The sequence below is a fragment of the Magallana gigas genome, chromosome 2 (assembly GCF_963853765.1).
Source record: "Magallana gigas chromosome 2, xbMagGiga1.1, whole genome shotgun sequence".
In the NCBI taxonomy this organism is placed as follows: Eukaryota; Metazoa; Mollusca; class Bivalvia; order Ostreida; family Ostreidae; genus Magallana; species Magallana gigas.
Genome location: NC_088854.1, coordinates 42,479,618 through 42,499,861, shown reverse-complemented (window position 1 = coordinate 42,499,861; position 20,244 = coordinate 42,479,618). Strand labels below are relative to the sequence as shown.

The following is a 20,244-nucleotide window of genomic DNA, read 5'->3' as shown; positions in this document are numbered from 1 at the left end:
TACATATTTGAAAAGAAAATTTAAAGCAAGAGTTTCAATTCCACAGTAGAGGCTAGCTTCTTCCATAAATTCTTTAGTTTATACAGCTTGGCAAATCCCAAAATTGATTCTTAGATTTGAATGCATCAATTTAAATACCTCATAAATTAGAAATTAACAGCATACAAGTTTAGACTACATTTAATAAATTAGAATATGGCCTAGAACTATTAATTGTAAATTTAATTAAAAAGAGAATCACAAATATTTAATTAACATATTGCAACAAATAAGAACAGAACAGTTTTCACTTTTGCAAACAATATCTTGAAATAAATGCAATATTTTTGGAAGATCTATTGTTGATATGCAAATGTTAAAATTTTGGCATATTAAGTGAGTTTTAATTATGTTGTACAATCACAGCTAACAAGTTAACAAAATTGTTGATTTTCAAGCTGGGAATGCAGGCTGAAATACTACTCAAATACTCGACATGTATAGAATATGTCTAGCTGTATTTAGCATGCATGCAATGGAGAGAAGTTTCAAGTGAGATTTAATTATTTGTACATACAGCTAACAAAACTGTTGATTTTGGAAGTTGGGAATGTAGGCTCAAATACTTGTTGGTATGCGACATGTATAGAATATGTCTAGCTGTATTTAGCATGCATGCAATGAAGAAAAGTTTCAAATGATCATTATAGTTCTTAATTTAGAATAGGAATGGGATTTTTTGAGTGGGTTCCAACACTCCTGTTTTCTTTCTATTGATTGGTGATGTTGCTATCATTAGTGTTAGGTGAGCTATAAATCTCCACCTGATTGAGAATGATCTATCATAAAACAGGCCGTTTCTGAGTCCCCCAGCACTCTCCTGGGAATTCTCCAGTCTCCGTTCTCAGAACAGACTCATTTTTTGGTTGCCAGGCAGTTGTAAACTGACTGCATTAGTTCTTTCTGCGCAATTAATTTTCATGTATTCCCCAGCGCAGCTGAATTATTGGGGCTACTGGATAGGCCAACCTTCATTGTTTACATCTCAGGTGTGTTAATAGGAGAAAATGGAATAATAATATTTGTGGAGGCTTGCAAGTCAGCAGACAGAGCAAATACAAACAGTGATATTGTGGTCTCATTGTTAACCCATGTCTAATAAACTCGAACTAATAACTGGTAGAGCTTTTGCTTGTCACACTTTCTTTTTCATTTACTAGGGTAATAATGGATATTAAGGTCTTTTACAGAATAATATCTTATCGATGTGCTAATGTAATTCTGTAATCAAAAAAGTCCTAAAGTATCCCATAAAGCAATTCCTACCTGGGAAATCGATATCATATTAAAGGGGTGTTGAAAATTTTTAATTTTTCCATTAGTCCGTCAGGTCAATGGTAGATTGTTCAAATCCCAACAATTTTCATTTCTTATCTTTGTAAAGAAATGTGCACATGTTCACAGCTTTGACTTACTGTTTCATCTTCTATGCCAGTATCAATTTGTTTCACAAAACATCCATAGAATACAATCTCGAAAGTGATTTGGGAATTATATGGTTATATTTTGAGAAGGATTTTGTTGTTGTTGCTTTTATTGGCATATAGGGCAGGCGTTCAAGATTAATATACCCTTGATATATTAGGATGTGCAAAGTTATATGCCTCCCAATTGTACAATTTATGGGGGGAATGTCAGAGGAAAGCAAATTGATACTACACACCCACCAATTCGTGTCTTGGAAAGGATGTAAAGAGTGAATAGGATACAATATCGTGAAGAAGCTGAGAATTTTGATCTTCTCAAGGGAGAAATATGTATTATGCATGGACTTAAATCAGGGATGATAAAGCTGTCAATCAAATCATGATAGATGTCAAGAACTGAGATTTGTTTTCAAGTACGCCTTCAAAGAAGTTTGTCTAAAAGATGACAATGTTTGTATGCACAATTGTTAGCATGTACCGGATCTTAAACGAGGTTCATTGATTTCTTTACATTCTTGTGCTGGATCCCAAGTCAAGTCTCTTTAATATATTTGTTGGATTTGAATTGTGAATTTGCAATGAAATTTTTGTGTTTTGTATTGATTTGTTCTAAGAGAAGTAAAAGATAGTGTCAGTTCTTCTGAGGAACATTAAATCACTACTTGAACACAACCCTCCCCAAAATAAAATGTTAATAAAAGACAGTACATAGCCATTGTGAGTCCTGTTCATTATTGTAACAACAGGAATTTGGTGTTTTTGGACCAGTCATTAACACGGAGAATACGTGCTGGAGCTGTGGAGATTTCCACTATGTAACAAAGAGGCTGTTTTTTCAGTTTCAATAAGTAACGGTTGTCTTAGATTTATGGAGAAAGTTTAACCTTAGGAAATGTCAGTTAATTTTCTGTGGACGTAGGGTTTAATGGCAGAGTTCTTGGCTATTGATCAGCGTGACTCGATCTGTAATGTAGCTGTTGATTTTTGCTGATATTTTCTGTTTTTGTAAATGCTAGCTTACAATTTTTGTTTTGCAAAAAGGTTTACCCAAATACTCAACTAAATATATCCTTTTCAAAGTGTAATTTTGCAGCTCTTTGAGGGCTCCCTTGCACTTGCCATCATAGTTTTGCTTAAGTTTCCAAAAGAGGGCCGAATGACCCAAAGTATTAAAGCTATACACGCTATAATTTGCGTCAATTTTGAATAAAGGGGAAAATGTATGTGTTCGATTACTAATAAAAGTTACCTTTATGCTGTTAATAATAATGCTCAATTCGATCACGTAACAAATATAACAAATATTAAACAATAAAAAATATTTATTTTCCTGCCAGGAAAGTAATGCCTCATCGTGAATATCAATCTATCACGTGATATCGACAGCTAAATTTAGTCTATCATACCAAAACTGGTGAAGGGTCAACATCTTCATAATTGTGATAGTTTCACAAAGGAAAGGATATTTTCAGTAAAGCATAAATCTGTCCGATATACGAGTACAAACAAAAGAAAAAAATACAAGCCTGTGAGTAGATATGAATACTTCCTTTAAAAAAATGACGTAGACCTGTGTGTTTCCCCATTGTGCTATTTATAGATCATATAAGTGTTAATGCAGAAGTAAGGGTATCTTGAATGACAAACGTATTTTACTCATTATACATATATGTATTTCAAATTAACAACTGTTAAGCATATTAAAAATCAAGTTAGATATTTGATTAGGCAAACAATACCCCACCTAGTTCTCCGTGGACATGCGCAATGAGATCGGTTTCGCTCTTCCTTCATCAGTATTCATGAAAAGGTATATTTCCTGGCAGGAAAATAAACAATAAAAAATCTATATATTTTTAATGACCTGGAATTCACCATTGTAATTTACAGATTAAGGATAACTTTTATAAGTAGACAAACTCGTGCGTTTTCACTGTCATTCAAAATTGACGTAAATTATAGCGTGTATAGCTTTAATATATATTGAAGCAAGCAAATTTGAGCATGCAGATTTCTTTATTGGAGTGATAAAGATGGTATCTATACAAAACATGATTGATTAATTTATTATACTTAGTTGATACTGTTGTATGTCCTTTTCAGAAATTTGATCTCTTCTGGGCAACTGAAGCCTTCTTCATATTGCACACACTGCATAATGAGTTAAGTTAGGAACGGCATCAATATACACTATCCTGATTAATTTAACTTTGAAATAAAGGATTTAAATGTTCATCAAACCAAGGTTATGATATTTGTTTTTTATTCCATAAAGAAAACAAGCTCCTGTTGTTGTATGCAAAAATTGTATATTATAGGAAATTAATGTATTTATAGAGATATAGACAAAATGGAACTTCCATTAATAACTTATTAAGACACGTTTATGTCATTAGAAATATCCTGCATTGAAGTGATGTATTGTAAAGTTGATAATTAACACAGTACCCCTCCATATCCAAAGGCTGATCTTAATTGACCAAATGATGCCAATCTCCAACAGATGTTTTCCCCAATGTTAAAAGTTCCTGTGGTTGAGGATGAGGAGATGCGGTATCAGTTGGTCTCATCTATTGACTGTTATGGGATAATGTCCCCAGAAAGGCATCAATGGGATCTAGCCTTGTTCACAGCCAGGAACCAGCCAATGGAAATCATTTTTCAAAGATCCCACAGTTGGTCATGTCAGACAAGATACACACTAATTTGGGCTGCCAGTTTTGTTTAATTGTCACTTTAAATTGATTACTTGTGGGGAAATTATGAATTATTGAATTATAATTTGTTATCATTATCAGGCATATATGCAGTGGATTAAGATTGTATGTGAATTACATTAGGAAAAACAACCTTAAACTCCCTGGTGATATATTTGCTGCAACCTTTCAATCAAAGTACTGAAAGTATTTATGGGAGATGCCTTATATATTGTCTGATAACGTTTTAGACAAATTACTTTGTTTAATTATTTTAGCAATAAATAGAAGTCATCAATATAGGATATCCTGTTGAAATTCCTAAGACAATGTAACATAATTGTTTATAGCTTAAATATTCCATTTTGAAAAATTTAGATATTTTTTAACACACTTATATGTGAAATGGAGAACTTTGGAGTGGATGTTTTATTCAGAAAACAATTTAAAGTGTAATTATTAATATGAATGGTACTCCACATTATTTGTGCCTGTATTTTTGGCTACATTATGCAATGAAATTTGAAATGATGTGCATTCACTGTGTAATTGAGTCTGCATGCATGCCAGCTGCTTGGTAGAAAATGTCAAACTGTGCATTACAATAGATTTACATGCATGCTGCAGAGAAATTTATTAAAAGTGTTTTTAAACACTATCGGAGAAAAAAAAATTGAATTGTGAAATGAAATGCTATGAGAAACAATTTTAGTCCCACAATGCAAGAACAGACTATTGATTTTGAATTGTTCCAGCTATTATAGATCATCAGTTTTTAACTCCAGGAGGAAGACTGGTGAAAAATGTTTAAAATAATTAAATGAAGGTCATATAAAATTGGAACATACTGACTTAATAAATTATTGAATATACAAACCCTAATTGGGAAAAAACCTCCAATAATAGAACATAATAACATGATTGAGGTAATATTGGTCTTCAGATAACTATATGATATTAAGAAATTAAAAAAATTAATCAAATTGCTTGTTTACCCCATTTACTTTTTTGACTTTTACAACTATATTGTATGTATGTAAATATGCCATTTTTTGTACCTCATGTACCATATTATGGTTATTTTTTTTTGGGGGGGGGATTGAACTGAACTGAATAGTTTTGTTTTTTTAATAAAAAAGTGTGAGGTTCAAACTACCTGAAATAAATAATATTTTATTTCAAAGCCAAAGTGTAACAGTTTATACATGTATGGCATTGAAATCAAGCAATTCCATCACTACTTGTAACTATTGAGGTTTCAAAACTTTACATTTTATCACAATTGTTACTGTGTTTGGCATTCCACATAAATTTTCTATTCTCTCAAAAGGAGAGCTAGAGAACAAAATGAAATGCTTTTACCAAATCATTTGAGTGTATGCATTGGAGAAAAAGGCAAACTCTAATACCCTAAGAAATCAATGGAAGATCAAAGGAGCCATTAAAAGTCTTATGTTTGTTCTTTAGTAATGTCAGGAGAAGCCTTGAAAAGTATTGCAGTATTAAATCCACTTGTCTCAGAGATAAATGAATTTGTAGCAGGAATAAATTCCAAAACATCCCTTTTTCCCTTTTGTTTCAAGTTAGGTGATCAATTGAGATGATAATAAGCATCTTAGATTCGTATGGTAATTGTTATTCTTCCAAAGGCTTCATTAAGATGCGATATTGAAAGCTAATTTAGGCCTTCTGACAGTGTTTTTCTCTATTATTATCTTGCCGCTTACAATAAAAATTGATGACATTTTGTCCAGTTTCTCCATCTTTTAGTGTACTGATGATGGATTGTGACTGAAAGTCTATTCATTTAAGTTAAATTAAAGTTCGAGGCTTTTCACTTTCTGGATGAATCTCAATCAAAGATGGCGTCTGTGGGAGAGAGGAGGAGGTGGAGGAACATTGCAAGGACAAATGATTCATGTGACGCGTTGTGTCAAAAACATTAAATTGTGTGAATGTCATAGAACTTCAATTCACAAAAGATAATTTCAGGGGCTCTCTAGAATTGATTACAGAAAATTCCCTGTTGGGTGAATGGAATAACATTTTCATTGATACTGATGTTGGTTTGGAAATGTTAATTGCTAAAAAATAATTATCCTCCAATAAATAAATAGAATTGACTCGTGCATGGAACCTTAAAATGTTGATTTTTATGCCATACATCACAAGTAATTAAATTTTTTGGGTCTTGTCTTCTCAATCAGTACTGTTTAGATAATAAATACTAATTCCAAAAGTGAAACAAAACAAATATAAATTATTTACCAGTTTAAACCCACGCTCTTAAAAATTTTAAAGATTTGTTGAGTGGGAACCTAAAGTACCAGTATTGGTTATGCTATTATTGATGATGGTTTCTTGGTTGCTTTGATTCATTTTGATGTTTTTCTTGCATGTAGTTGAGCAATTAACATCAGCTTCAATCCTTGTTGACTTGCAAAGTCACATATTAGGGCCCATAATCAGCATGAAGCTAACACTGAGCACTTTTTGCTGTTTAAAGAAAACAGTGTAGAAAATAATGGTTTTTAGACTTTCAGTTTTGTGAAGGAATGCATTTTAAACACTTGGTCTTTTTGTGTACCGGTATTTACGTATTCACAATTGTCAAAGTATATATATATATATATATATATATATATATATATATATATATATATATATATATATATATATATATATATATATATATATATATATATATATATATATATATATATATGCCTAGATGTTTGAAGAACTGTGAACAAAGATTTACTGAGTACTGTATATTTGAAGCTTAAGAATTAAAAAGAAAATCGAAGAGATTCAGATGGTTGTCCTTTTTCCCTAATGTTTTAATAATATCATATTGACATGCCTAAAGAATATATAGCTCTTAATTCATGCAAACATACAGTATATGGCAAGTCTGGGTTAAAATGTTGGCATTGTTCCAAATTTATGCACAAACAATAACTCTTTTATGCTCTAAAATAGAGTTATTAAAAACCATTTTAAACACAGTTGTTAATTCTCTTTAGTGGTTGAATGAAGTCCCATTTGCAAGTCGATCTCTATAGAAATATTCTTATCAATGGGTGTATTTGGTAGTGTATGGAAGAAAAGCTCAGTTGACTACTTTGAAAAGACACTAATGTAAAATTTTAGGAAAAAAACTTTGACATAAAAACATTGTGAGCATTTGTTCTGTATTGGTGACAGGTACACAAATTTAATTAGACCTACATTGCTGCAGCTTAATTGAAATTTAATTGTGTACGAGGGGGGTTTAATGTGTAATTCAGAGCGTGCCTAAGAAGCAACAATTAAGCCCAATAAAGTTAGAATAAAAGCTGTGCCATGAGTCCAATTTATTTGCATCTGCTTGAAGGGATTTCTTTTGAAATTTTGTATTTTTGTTAAAACCCCCAGTGATATGATGTATTGATCCTTTTGGAGAGGTTAATTAATAAGTATTCGTAAGTTCACTTAGGACTGGGAGCTATGATCATTTGCAGAAGGTAAATTCACATCAGCCTGCAAGTCTTTTCCATGACTGCATGTGTATACAGATCTTTACTTAGGAACTGTTAATTAAAATCAGCTTTGCTTTTAATCGATCTGGAATCATTTTTACTTCCAATTAAGAACCTAATCAGCTTCAAAAAGCCTTTAAAGTATTATTTAAAGTGATTTGATGGTAGATCAAGGATAGGCTTGATTAAATTTGCTCTTTCAAGTTTTTTTTATGTCTTTATGAAATTCTTTTTCATTTCCTGATGATGTGGGAATACTTATCACTGCAGACTAGCAAAGTGTAATCATAGATACTGCTGCTGTCCTGATGATATAAAATGTTTGATCATCATGTGTGCTATTCACAAATAAAGATGGTCTAATCACTGCTAGAACATGTACTATTAATTATCCCATAGGTACCTGCATTCTATATAACCATGCATTTCTGAGATTCAGAGCAAAGATGAAAGACTTTTGGTATTTTCTGCCATATAATTTTCAAATAAGAGATATTATTCATTGGAATTAATGATGTTTACCCGGTTACCTCTGCATCAAGTTGCTGACATTACGATTTTCACTCAATGGTAGTTGATGCGAAGATAATATGAATCTCTTCACTTTGAGTTGAAAGTATGTGCAGTCACAGCAATGGTAATGCATGTATCACCTCTTTGCTTCAATTGATTTTTGAACTTGAAATGGTCATATTACATATAGCTTCAAAATATAAATATCACATCTTTATTTTGGTGGAGTATTGCATCATTTCAAAGCAGGAAGGTTAATTAATATCTTATAGCTCATTTATATACATGTGAAATGGCCTGTTTGAGAAGTGATAATACTTTGTTCATTTTATATCTTGTATCAAATTGGAGCAACTTTTAGTTTACCAATTATATAAAGGTGATGCTGGTACAAAAAGACTAAGGCTAAACCTTCAGAAGTTCAGAAGGTTTCTTAAAATTTCATTGTTGGTTGATTTAATTACTTCCATTGGATCTCGATCACCCCTAAATCTAAATTTTTTCAAGACATACCCTTAAATGGGCACCTTTTATGAGTTCTTCCATGGATTGTTGAATCACTCATTCCTCCAGCTCGCCTATAAATGCATTGATTTTCTCCCTAGAAGTACCCTTTTACCCTTTTTGAATAACCATAACCACAAATGGAAAATACAAGATGCATTAACAGCAAAAAATTACAATTATTTGGTGCATGTTGGATTTCTTTAGACTATGAAATCCTTATCTTGGTCAACAGTGAGACAAAACCTTAATTGGGTTAATTAAACTGCACTAATGCACTTCAATTTCCATGAACCAGACAGGTCAATGCCTCAGTGATGGAGCCCTTACAAACAACCAATTATTTCACCATCAAAATTTTCTGAAATTTGCAAAAATTACAGTCGTAGATCATATGGTATCTTGAAGAAAACATTGGTCGGTAACTTTGAAGTAATAAGGTTTCATGGCAATGACAAACTCTTGCATATCTGTTTGCTTAAGTGAGACAACAGCCCATGATGATACCGATGGCAGAGACGATAAAAGGGGGATCATGCCTAATTAAGTCCTGATCCATATTCATCTGTTTCTTGGACAATAATTGACTGGAGATTTGAGGCTTTATCTGTTCCTTTTATGTCTGTTTGTGGAAGTCCAACATCCATTTCATCTGTAGAAAAGCATCAGCAGCATGTCATAAATTGACTGTAATGATATTTCTTTTGTCGACAGCTAATGGTTTCTCATATGGCTTCCCCATCTCTATGCATTCCTCTGCTCGCTATTGAGGAAAAAAGTCTGCTTCTTTTCATGTTTCCTTAAAAAAGGTTGATTAAATTTATGATAGCACTATAGTAATGCTATGATTAAAATGTTTGAAGGATGTATAGCCAATTCATTAATGGACCGACTAACACTTTTTTCGATGGATTTACACATTTGATATATCTGATAAGTTATCACATTCTTTGAAAGGGACTTTATGTGCATGATGTGTTGGGTTTATGGTCTCAATGTTTCATCATTCTTAAAAAAATCTACTTTTTCTAATCATAATCAGTTTTAAAGATGCAAACAGATATTTAATAAATTAAGTTTCTTTATGTGACATAAAGAGTTAACTCCGTCTGTGAAAGTAACTGCAGCATGAGTTCTCTAATGGTCCGGAAGCAAGGAATTGAACAATCTACTGTGATGGATATTATAAAAACCTTAATCCACTTAATACTGCTGGTTGTGCATAAGAAGAATAAGGGTTTAGGGTTTAAGCCCTTTTTCAGAAAATAAAACTTATTGGTTGCAAACATTAGCTAGGAGACTTTTATTTGTTAGCTGTGACAATATGAAGACATTGCACATTAAGAATTACCAGCACTATAAATAGCTCTTTGCATGAGCACTTTGCAAAGGTGTAATCATTTGGCATCTCATCTGAAGATTTTAACGAGAAACTTTATTGATAGGTTTTAAAAAGTCCCAATTACTCAGATGTAATCGAAAGATTCAAGCAAAACACAAGGGTTGAGATTACTCTTGACCTTGATTTTGTGGATACAACCTTGGCTTAGTTAGGTTAAGGTTAGAGGATATGCAGGATTTTAATTTCAATTACTTTTACACATAATATATAAAATTAAAATTAAAGCGAATCTTTGTTGAGATGAAATTAATGTAATGATATTGGGATGTAATTAAGTGACAGTAAGAGGTTATTCATATCAGAATTTATATGCAAGACAGTTATTGATGAAGGCACTGTTAATGTTTCGTTTAACTTTTTCAGATGATGGAACTTTTGCATGGATTATAATTGCTGCTGTTTCATTATGGTGGAAACTGGATTCAAATGGTTTGTGAATTGAATCAATGTTGTCTACTCTGGATATTCAAATTAAGTGAATCGTGTTATGATATTGTAAGCAATTATATACATCAGTCATCACTAACTGCATAGCCATGAGATTGGTCTGCTGCATGGTCAAATTATTCCTGAAATAGATCGTCTGAGTCATATTACCCACAATGCCCATTAATTTGTACATGGTATATACATCAAAGTCATACATGTTAAATAACTGTTAAAAATTAGTAAAATTTTCCTTGCTATTTTAAGTAAGGGGATGCACTAAGTAAGCTAAATGTTAAGCCGGTCAATAGTTTGATTGATTAAATAAATTATCCTAAAAGTGTTTTAAGAAATTAATGCAAACAATATTTTTGGTTCTATCCCTCTTTGTTAAACAACAAATGGTTGGACAAAATATGAACCAATGTTTTTTTTATCAGTAGGGAAAATAATGAAGTTATTTTATCAATCAAAAACGCGAGCTTTTTTTTTTTACTGTCTGGGAATTTTGGGGTAAGATGATTTATTTGGTCTCCTTAAATCAATACAATGATTTATATCTCCCCAAAAATAAGAATATGGAAGTTATGACTGGGCTTTTAATGTTTAGATCTTCATCTTTGTTCATAAAAGGAGAAACTCAAAAACTTGTTGAGTTCAAGAACTTGAATCTGGTATCGAAAGACCGAAAGAGCTTACTCCTATTACTTGGAGGTTTATTGCAAATCTGTCGATATTTCATCAGTAATTGTTCAATAAAAGACACCATTTATTACCATGCATCATCCTCTAATCAAGCCTCATCTGTTTTTTCCTAATAAAACTAGACTTATGTCCTAGTCATTCAGAGTATTTCATTTCTTCCTGTTTTTCTTTGAGCCTTGTTATCACAGCAGAGTGTACTATAGCACGGTCTGCTTAAACTCATCTGCTTTTCAGAGATAGACTCAAAGAATTGTGTAAATTAATCACTCTATTGCATCCTGCTTTACCAATAAGTCGATTCTAGATTCAATTGTCTTGTTTGACTTTCCAGCTCTCTTTAAAGTAATTTTTGCATTTTCCTCTTTTGTTTGCAGAAGAATGCATTGTAGTATAACTAGCAGACATGTTTTTTTATGAATCCATTTTGTGCCAGCTATTTCAGAAACAGGAGATATTAAAATGGAAGAAACTTTTAGCCATGATCGTATTTTATTACTTGACGTGCAAATGTACCTTTGAGGAATGGTAGTAGAGTTATGTCTTGCTGGAAGATAAGTTAACAAATTGATTTTATTGCACCAAGATTCTAACAGCTCTAAATTTCCCCTATAAAGGACATAAGGTTCATGGTGTCCTTAGAAATGTGATGATGTCATTAATCCTGATCCACAAAGGCCATGGAAAAGTGATGATGTCATTTATTCTAACACTCTATTGTGACAGAGTTTGGAGGCATTCCAGAAGGGATTAAGTTCCAATTACTCCGAAAATTCATTGAAAATCCTCTCAGTGCATGTAGCCAATGCATCACTCATCAGAACCAATGCAAAAAATATGGCAAATCGCTTGATCTTTGTTATTAATGTTCATGAAAATGTTCTTGGTGATGGTTTCTGACTGGTCTATTGTTTTACTTGGTGCATGACTTTTTCTTGGAGAGAGGGGTGACATCTGTTTCCGCAGTGCATCATGCAACACAATGCTGCTGGTGTAATGAAGAGTTAAGGGAGTGCTCACAAATACAATTACAAGTAAATATCCCCCAGCAGGCAATAGTCTCTTGGACTGGGAAACAAATTACATTACGTTGTTGTGTAACAATTGCAATTAATTGAGGTGTGTATGCAGACTTGATACTGCTACACAGAGGTCACACAAACTCATGGTGTGTATTGTGATGGACTGGTAATAGTTTAATTACAGAATACCAATTTACAGTGATGACTAATATATTCTATAGAAAATAATCCTATTTTTGATGTAGTGCTATTTATCGTATTGGCTTTGCCTTAACTTGCACCATTTCCATTTCACTGCCACATATATACATAAGGTGATTTTATTTGCACTCTCTGACCATTTGAAGCCAAGTCAGGCCATATTGAAAAATATGTTTGTTTGGCCTCTCCATCTTTGATGTTTAAACTTTGATGCAGTTGGTTGACAGGGAAATGAATTTTGTTGCAAATTTACCTTAAATAGTCTTAATTCAAATTATTCTGATTAAATAGAAAATGGTTAGGCAAACAACAGTTGAAAAAGCAATAGCAAAGAAATGCTGAAAATGTCAGATATCTGAGTCGCATACTTTATCATTAGTTGGTCGCACACCAACAATTTTCCAAAGTTGATCTCAGTTTCATTCTGATCAAAATACAGATCTCTTCAAAGCACTTCAGTAGTGTTCTGTGTTTTGATAAAATTTGGTCAGTTGGTAATATTGTAATCAAATATTTTAATCTACCCAATGATAAAATTTCATGTGCAATGTGTTACTCAGTACTGTACTTTCAGTACTGTCAGTACTTTGATTTTTTATGAGAAATACTTGATGAAACTTCTCACTAGGATGCTCGATGATACCACTTAGATTACCTTGTGCTTGATAAATCCACTTTTTGGATGCTTTTAATGAAACCTTTTATTTAGGATCACTAAAGGCTGCTTATAAGTACGATGAAACCATTTTACATTAGGGAGTATTTTGTTGATATATTAACATTTAAAACATCCTAGTTCATTACTGGTATATCATTTATATCAGTAATGGTATATGGCAGGCTTTCCCCTTCTCAACTCAGACGTTTGCAGTTTTGATTAAAAGTAAATTTGAATACATTGTTAAGAATTTAGAGAAATGATTATGGATAATTACCGACATTGATCTCCAGACACAGAGTTCTCGGTTCTGGAGACAGACTTGTCCTACAGAGAAACCTCAGGGGGGACGCAGTATAGGAAACAATCACCTATCTCTGAATAGCATCAGACACCATCAGAAAACACTATACAATCATTTATCCAAATCTATAATGTCTCTTAGATCCCCCCTCCCCATCTCTGTATGCAAAAAAAAAACCCCAAAAAAAACATCCATAATCATGGCTGTGTGCAATAATTTTTTTGAGTAATGAGAATGTACCTTTCTAATTTTATCAGTGGAAGACACCAAAATTGGTGTTACTTTTGTAGTACTGGAAAGAGATGGGTGCTGGAGTGTGTAGGAAGAGATAAATGGATGGTAAAGATGCTGTGCGTTAACTTGTTATTACTCTATACACAGTCCATTTTATGACTTTTTCACTTATCTTGCAATATTACAACAGCAGACATGAAATAATTGGGTTAAAAACTACCCAATTCTTCGGACGAAGGACCTTACTCTTAGCTTTTTAGTGCTTTTGGTGAGATGTTGCCCCTGAAGGCAGGATTGACACCCAAGAAAATAATGATATAATTTTCACATTTATTTCAATTAAGAACTGCAGATTGGTCCTAAATTGATGTACAGATGATTCAATTTATGTGATCTTCCAGCTTGCAGACAAAGATGTCTGCTGCCTGCAGGTTTCTAGAACACCTTTAAACCCATTTAATTTGCATTTGACACCAGTCAGGCTCTGCCCAACAGCATGCATGTACAGTCATCCCTTCTCCATACGACAGTACATGTACCACCATTAAAGGGGCTGGATGGTCATGGCCAATTTTAGACTTAATTGATCTCCTTGACATGAAGAGCTCTGTATAAAGATATAAGAAAATTTTTAAATTGAAAAGCTGAAATATTTGGTTTTTTTGCCTCTAAATAATAATTTATGAGCAAATATAACATGTTTAAAATTTTAAGGTAGATCTGATGGGGAGCCTCCCTTAAAATTGTACTCTTTGGTATAATCATTTGTTGATTAACCATTATAAGGAAATTGTTGATTAACCATTGTAAGGAAAACCCTGAACTAACAAATCAACTGGGCTAAGAAATTGAACAGGCTAAAACTAGAAGACTAGCCTCATCAACTGTTGGGGGTAAATTAATTTAACACTTGCTGCGAGACACTATTTCATACCTATATTGCGTTAGGATCAGTGGTTAACCATTTCCAAGGGAAATTATAAGTCACAGTAACCATTTCAAGGACATTTTCTGGAATTTGGATCCAAATTTAACTTTATAATATATTGTAAAGTATTTACATTAATTTCATATTCCGTAACTTCTTTTTGGTTTTTGGCAGATATGGAATATCCATGATAATCAATAAAGGTTTGTTTTCACTTTCCAAGGTGGCAGGAAATAGCTGTAAGTTAGTTTAAGGGAATTGTAAGGTTATAATAGACACACCTAATATCTATTTTTTTCCAATTTTGATTTTTCAAAATGCTAAAATTGGTCTCCTTGAAAAGGCTGCTTGGTCCTTGCCCTAAGGTTAAGATAACTAAACTTTTGCTGGCTATTGCTAGTTTTTTCACTTTTTTTTTTAAATGTTGACTGTTTTTTACTGGATGAAACTTTCCCTCTGCTCTTGAAATTCCACCATTGATTAAGATGGCTTTTGCTGGTAGTTTTCTAGAGTTATTTCCAGAATATTATATTCATGTACCAAACCTTCTGCTTAAATGATGCTTTATTTGATTCTTTTTAAAGGACAAACCCAATCACAAGCAACAAAACTACCGGTAAACCATATTTGAACATTGCCCCAGACAATCCCTAATTTGATAAACAATAAACTCTTTTTTAATTAATTGTGCAGAGTTTGCATTCACAAGACAATTGATAGAGCCTTCAGACTATTTTCATCCCCTATCTTTGGTAATGTTTCACTCTCACAGACATTATGAATTGTCTTCACTTTATATGGAGCAGTCTATTAAATCAAAATTTGATATGCTGGTAGTGAAATACTGTACTCCAGCAGAGGGAGAGAGTTGTATTACAGCTTCTTTCTTGTAGCATTCAGAGGCCACCTGATAAGGTGGGTTTGTCTTTCCACACAAATTCCAAGCCATTATAATGAAATCAAGTTTATTTCTGTATTCTGATGCTATCGCCTATCCATGATGGTTGCTGTTCTACATAATTTGATCAAGTTTAAATTAAAAGACTTGAGGAAGATGGTGCAGTGTTCATCAAGATGACTCTTTTTTCTATCATAGAGATGAGACAGACAAGCAGACAATTTGGATCAATCAGGGCCCTCATAAAATGTTCACAGACACTTTTATTGACAGCAACAGATATAGTGATTAAAAAATTTCAATAAGCAACAAGATATTAGTGAAGATGACATTTTTGCTGCCAAAGGCATGCTTTGTTTTTGCCCTGAATTGCCAACAACACCCAAATATTAACCGAAATTAAACCAAAAAATTAGGCTCCATGTGACATTTATTTTTTTTTTTCTGTCAGCACATGATAAATATTTGTGACCTTTATCTTTGTTGGTTTTATGATGTTGTTTTTGAGTAATTAAGGCATGCACAATGGGTATTCATTGTACAGAAAAACATGCTTATGGCAAGAATAGATGTTCCGACCGACAATTCACTTCACTGTTAAAGACTGATGGGAAATGAAACTTCTGGTAACTGCCTTGTAAGTGGGGATTCATTATAAGGGAGTTCTCTGTAACTGTTTTTTACTGTAGTAAGAAGCAAATTTCTTTGAGAGAGAGAGAGAGAGAGAGAGAGAGAGAGGAGCAAATTCAAAATAAGTTGTTTAAAGTTAATTTTTGATACATATATATATATCATACCTTCTTCTGATTTTAGTTTAAGCTCTATGAGATTTCATTTTTTCTCTCAAAATCTATATCTGTGGATTTTTTCCTTCACGTTACTTAAAAGTACATAAATCTTCTCGTTTTATAGATTACAAGATAAAAATGTTTTGAGTGCTATTAAGCAGAATTTTTGCAATACCAATGATAAATGCCACAAACATTGATTTCTGATTTAAATGTTTAAAGAATTGACGTAAAATTACAGAATTATAAAAGTACAAATGCAGCAAGCGCAAAATATACATGTTACTCGTAACCATGTACGGTTAGTCGATCAGTATTTAGTTAGGGATCCATTGAGAGAGTTGGAGACAGGAAGAGTGTGGGGGAGACACCGACATTTTTTGTGTCATTTCCTCGCTATATTTGGTGTGAACCGTTTCCACTAGAGAGCTTTTTGATGCCGAGGAAAGAAAGTAGGATATTGGCAATTTGCTGACATTACAGGAATTCCATACTGATTTTCAATGAATGTATTCAATACAGCACATCATCTAATTATCCTCTAGGAATAGGCCCCAGATCTTTTTGGCTTGTTTTCATTAAATAGCATCACTTTCCAGGAATGAAATAATTTGAGTACCAAATTGGTTTATTGAATTGGAGACAGATAGCATGGGATACAAAAATATGATTCATCAGGTATTCAAACAGAGCTCTAACCTTGAATCTCTTATTTATATAACATTTGATACATCATCTTTGCTCCTGTTGGTTAGTCAGATATGAATGCTATGCTGTAAATTCCTTATATTACGCGAGTACTTAATTCTGCGATCCCGCTGTTTTGAATCAGATGGCGAGAATATAAAATCGCGAACGCTGAACATTTATCCATATTTACTATAGTTATCAACTCTCAAAAAATAGTTGCGAGGTTTTAAAATCTGCGAGGGATGCTTCTCAGGATTTTAGGCGGATATTATAATTTCCTCACATTTAATTAGGAATTTACAGTATATTATGGGTATAAACCTGAAATGTATAATTATTCAGAAAATTGTTTTCGGAGTGAAACAGGAAAAATGAATGGCTTTGCGCCTGGTTCTTTGGTCGGATACACAGGCTCATCTGCCTCCTTCTCTACCTTACAAACATGCACCAGTTGCATTCTTAACTCTATAAATGTAATTGCTCTTTGATATTAAGCTTGTAATAAAATTATTTTGTGAACATACATTTTGTTCACTGTAAAACATTGATTATTGCATTTAAACGGTAAAAAATTCAGCAATTAGACTAAATTGTTGTGTTATAAACTTGTTACAGTATGTTCACAGTACATGTATTCGAGTAAATCAGACCAAAAATGAGATTGCATGCCTGTTATCATTCATAAAACACTCCAAATTCTGCTTAAAGATTACAGAGCCCCAAAATCTTGTCAAAACATGTATAAACTTTAAACATACAAAATTTTTACGTTTATTATTTGAAAAATATATATGACCATGTTTACTGGAGAAGAATTAATTGAACATTTGGGGTATTTTTGTCTCTCTGTTTTAGGAGCGGTATATGCCGAAGGGATTACTCAGAAACTAGTGGATTCTGGTTCACAGGAAGTGTTGGAGTGTTTTATAAAAAACAACAAGTCTGAGGCCAAACTTATCCGATGGGTCAAATACAGTGGCATGTTTCCGATTCTCATCTTTCAACAAATGCAGCATTACCCTGAATTCATTAAAGATGGATATCTAGGACGTGTTCGGTTAGTTAACCAATCATCTTTAGAGTTGTCAGACATTCGCAGTAGTGACGAGGGATTATATGAATGCAGCATTACACACACTGATGGTGGAAAGGAAGAACTTACACACGTCCATTTGAAGGTCAAAGGTAAAGGTTGAAATCAATCCTTTTGTGTATAAGGTGGTCTGAAATTAATTCTATATGTTTAATGTCACCTTCAAAATTCCAAACACAGCTACCAGAGAGCAAGCTAGTCGATCTGGTTAAAATTTTAACAAAATTTCAAACAAATGAAGTTTTCTTATTCATTAACTGCATAAATGGAAATACATGCTCTAAGCATGAGTATGTAAGGTATATGTAAGCTAAAACATGTAGTATCCGAAAGTAATAAATAAAGGGATCCAAATGTTTTGTATATTCTTTGGGATTGCAGTTTTTTAATTGCTAAAAGAAAATGAAACCCATGCTGAAGAGTGACTTTAAGCAAAGAATTGAATTTGGACAGCCTCAATCCTCTCTCATTGAATTATAAGCATAAAAAAATGTAACAGTGTATGATGTATTAAATGTCCATCTTTCATTATATACATTTTCATGATGTCTCCTATTTCCTTGGATGAATTTAAAATCATGGTCTAAACGGTTGTAAGAAACACCTTAAAATGATTCATTGAAATTATGAAATATGTGATTGGGTATTAAATGACAAGGTTTATTGCTAAAAAAAAAACCCAAGTATGTGGAACAGCTGGGTTAATGGACAATAATGAAAAATATTGAGCTTCTCCTTTTTTGGAGCCAATGCCCTAAAACAGATATTCTACTTCAGTTATTGCTTCCTATATTCTCCCTCACTACGTTCGTCCGAATATAAAACAATAAAGTGCTAAATGAATAAAACCAACAAGTACTACATAGGTACGCTGCTCGCTAGCGTTATTTTATTTATACACAAAAACACATATTAAACAACCATCTGTCAGCCAAAAATCAACACTTTCCATGTCATCTGCAGCCACTTTAACTACTACTACTAGCGAGCGAGCTTAGAGTGCCACGCCACCGCATGGTCCTACTATTTATATTACCTGACCACGTGACCCGAAACCCATTCGAGTACGTATGAAAACCCATCACACACATAATTTTAATCAAATTAAGTTTCTTTCAGGATGAATCGAAATTTACTTCATGTAGATACAGTAAAACTTGGTTATAGCAAAGTCCTAGGGACCAATAGATTTACTTTGTTATATATCCGTATAGCAAATTCGTAATATTAACTAGTATAGTTAAATTTTAATATCATAAATACATGCTACTAGTATCCTACTACATGTGAAAATGCTGACATGTAAAAAAGATGGCTGTTTTATGTGAGCTATTGAATTGCATGTGTTACAATATCAGTTCTGCAATATGACCACATAAAATTTGTGGTTTTTCAATGAGAACTGACTAACTTTCTGCCACAAAATGTTGAAATTAGATTTTTCAACGACACGTCCACCTGATGATATATTTTACTATTTTTCTCTTTGAAGTAATGACACAGTATTCGTTTGACATCAGGTGAAAAAGCTAGCATGCAGCTGAATTTGATTTGTTTGAAATTGTATGAAACATAGGACTCGATCTCCATCTTTTGAAATTTTTCTGCACAAAAGGTGGTACAAGTAACAAGGGAATTTGTTGGTTATTGATATTTTGTTGCAATTATACAGAACACAGCATCAAAAAGTTTTCATAAATAATTCTCATAGCAGAGCATTATGATATTGGTGGATTTCAATGATATGTGGTGAATTTTAATTAACAGTATGCAACAGAGAAAATTTTAATGTTGCACTTTACATTGCCTGTTGCACAAGTACTTGCTGACTAGTAAAAAAATAAAAACCTCATGGAGATCCATGATGAAGTGAAAATGGAACTTGAGACTCATCTCATTGTCTTACACACAGTAACACAAACTTTTGATCTGACTAACATTTCTTCAATTCTTAGGTCACCTGAGTCACTCAGGTGACCTATTGCAATTGGTCTTCGTCCGCCGTCGTGCGTTAACAATTTTACATTTTTAACTTCTTCTTGAAAACTACCAGGCCAATCGTTACCATTTTTGGTGTGAAGCATCTCTATGGTAAGAAGAATCTAAATTGTGAAATTTATGGCTCTACCACCCCTGGGGTGCCACGGGCGGGGCCAAATATGCACAAAAAAGCCAAATTTTCAAAAATCTTCTTCTCT

The 20,244-nt window shown here is 32.9% G+C and overlaps 1 protein-coding gene across 4 annotated transcripts in view; it reads left to right on the top strand.

The window, feature by feature from the left end:
* The window catches only part of LOC105335844 (protein turtle homolog B), a 51,392-nt gene that overhangs the window by 10,398 nt on the left and 20,750 nt on the right, over positions 1 to 20,244 (top strand). For 3 of the 4 annotated variants that reach the window (XM_011439959.4, XM_011439960.4, XM_011439961.4), the window contains exons 2-3: positions 10,466 to 10,531; positions 17,809 to 18,138. In XM_011439959.4, the coding sequence (XP_011438261.3) occupies positions 10,466 to 10,531; positions 17,809 to 18,138 (396 nt within the window). The remainder of the gene's footprint in view (positions 1 to 10,465; positions 10,532 to 17,808; positions 18,139 to 20,244) is intronic. The other variant, XM_066076714.1, reaches the window with a different exon arrangement.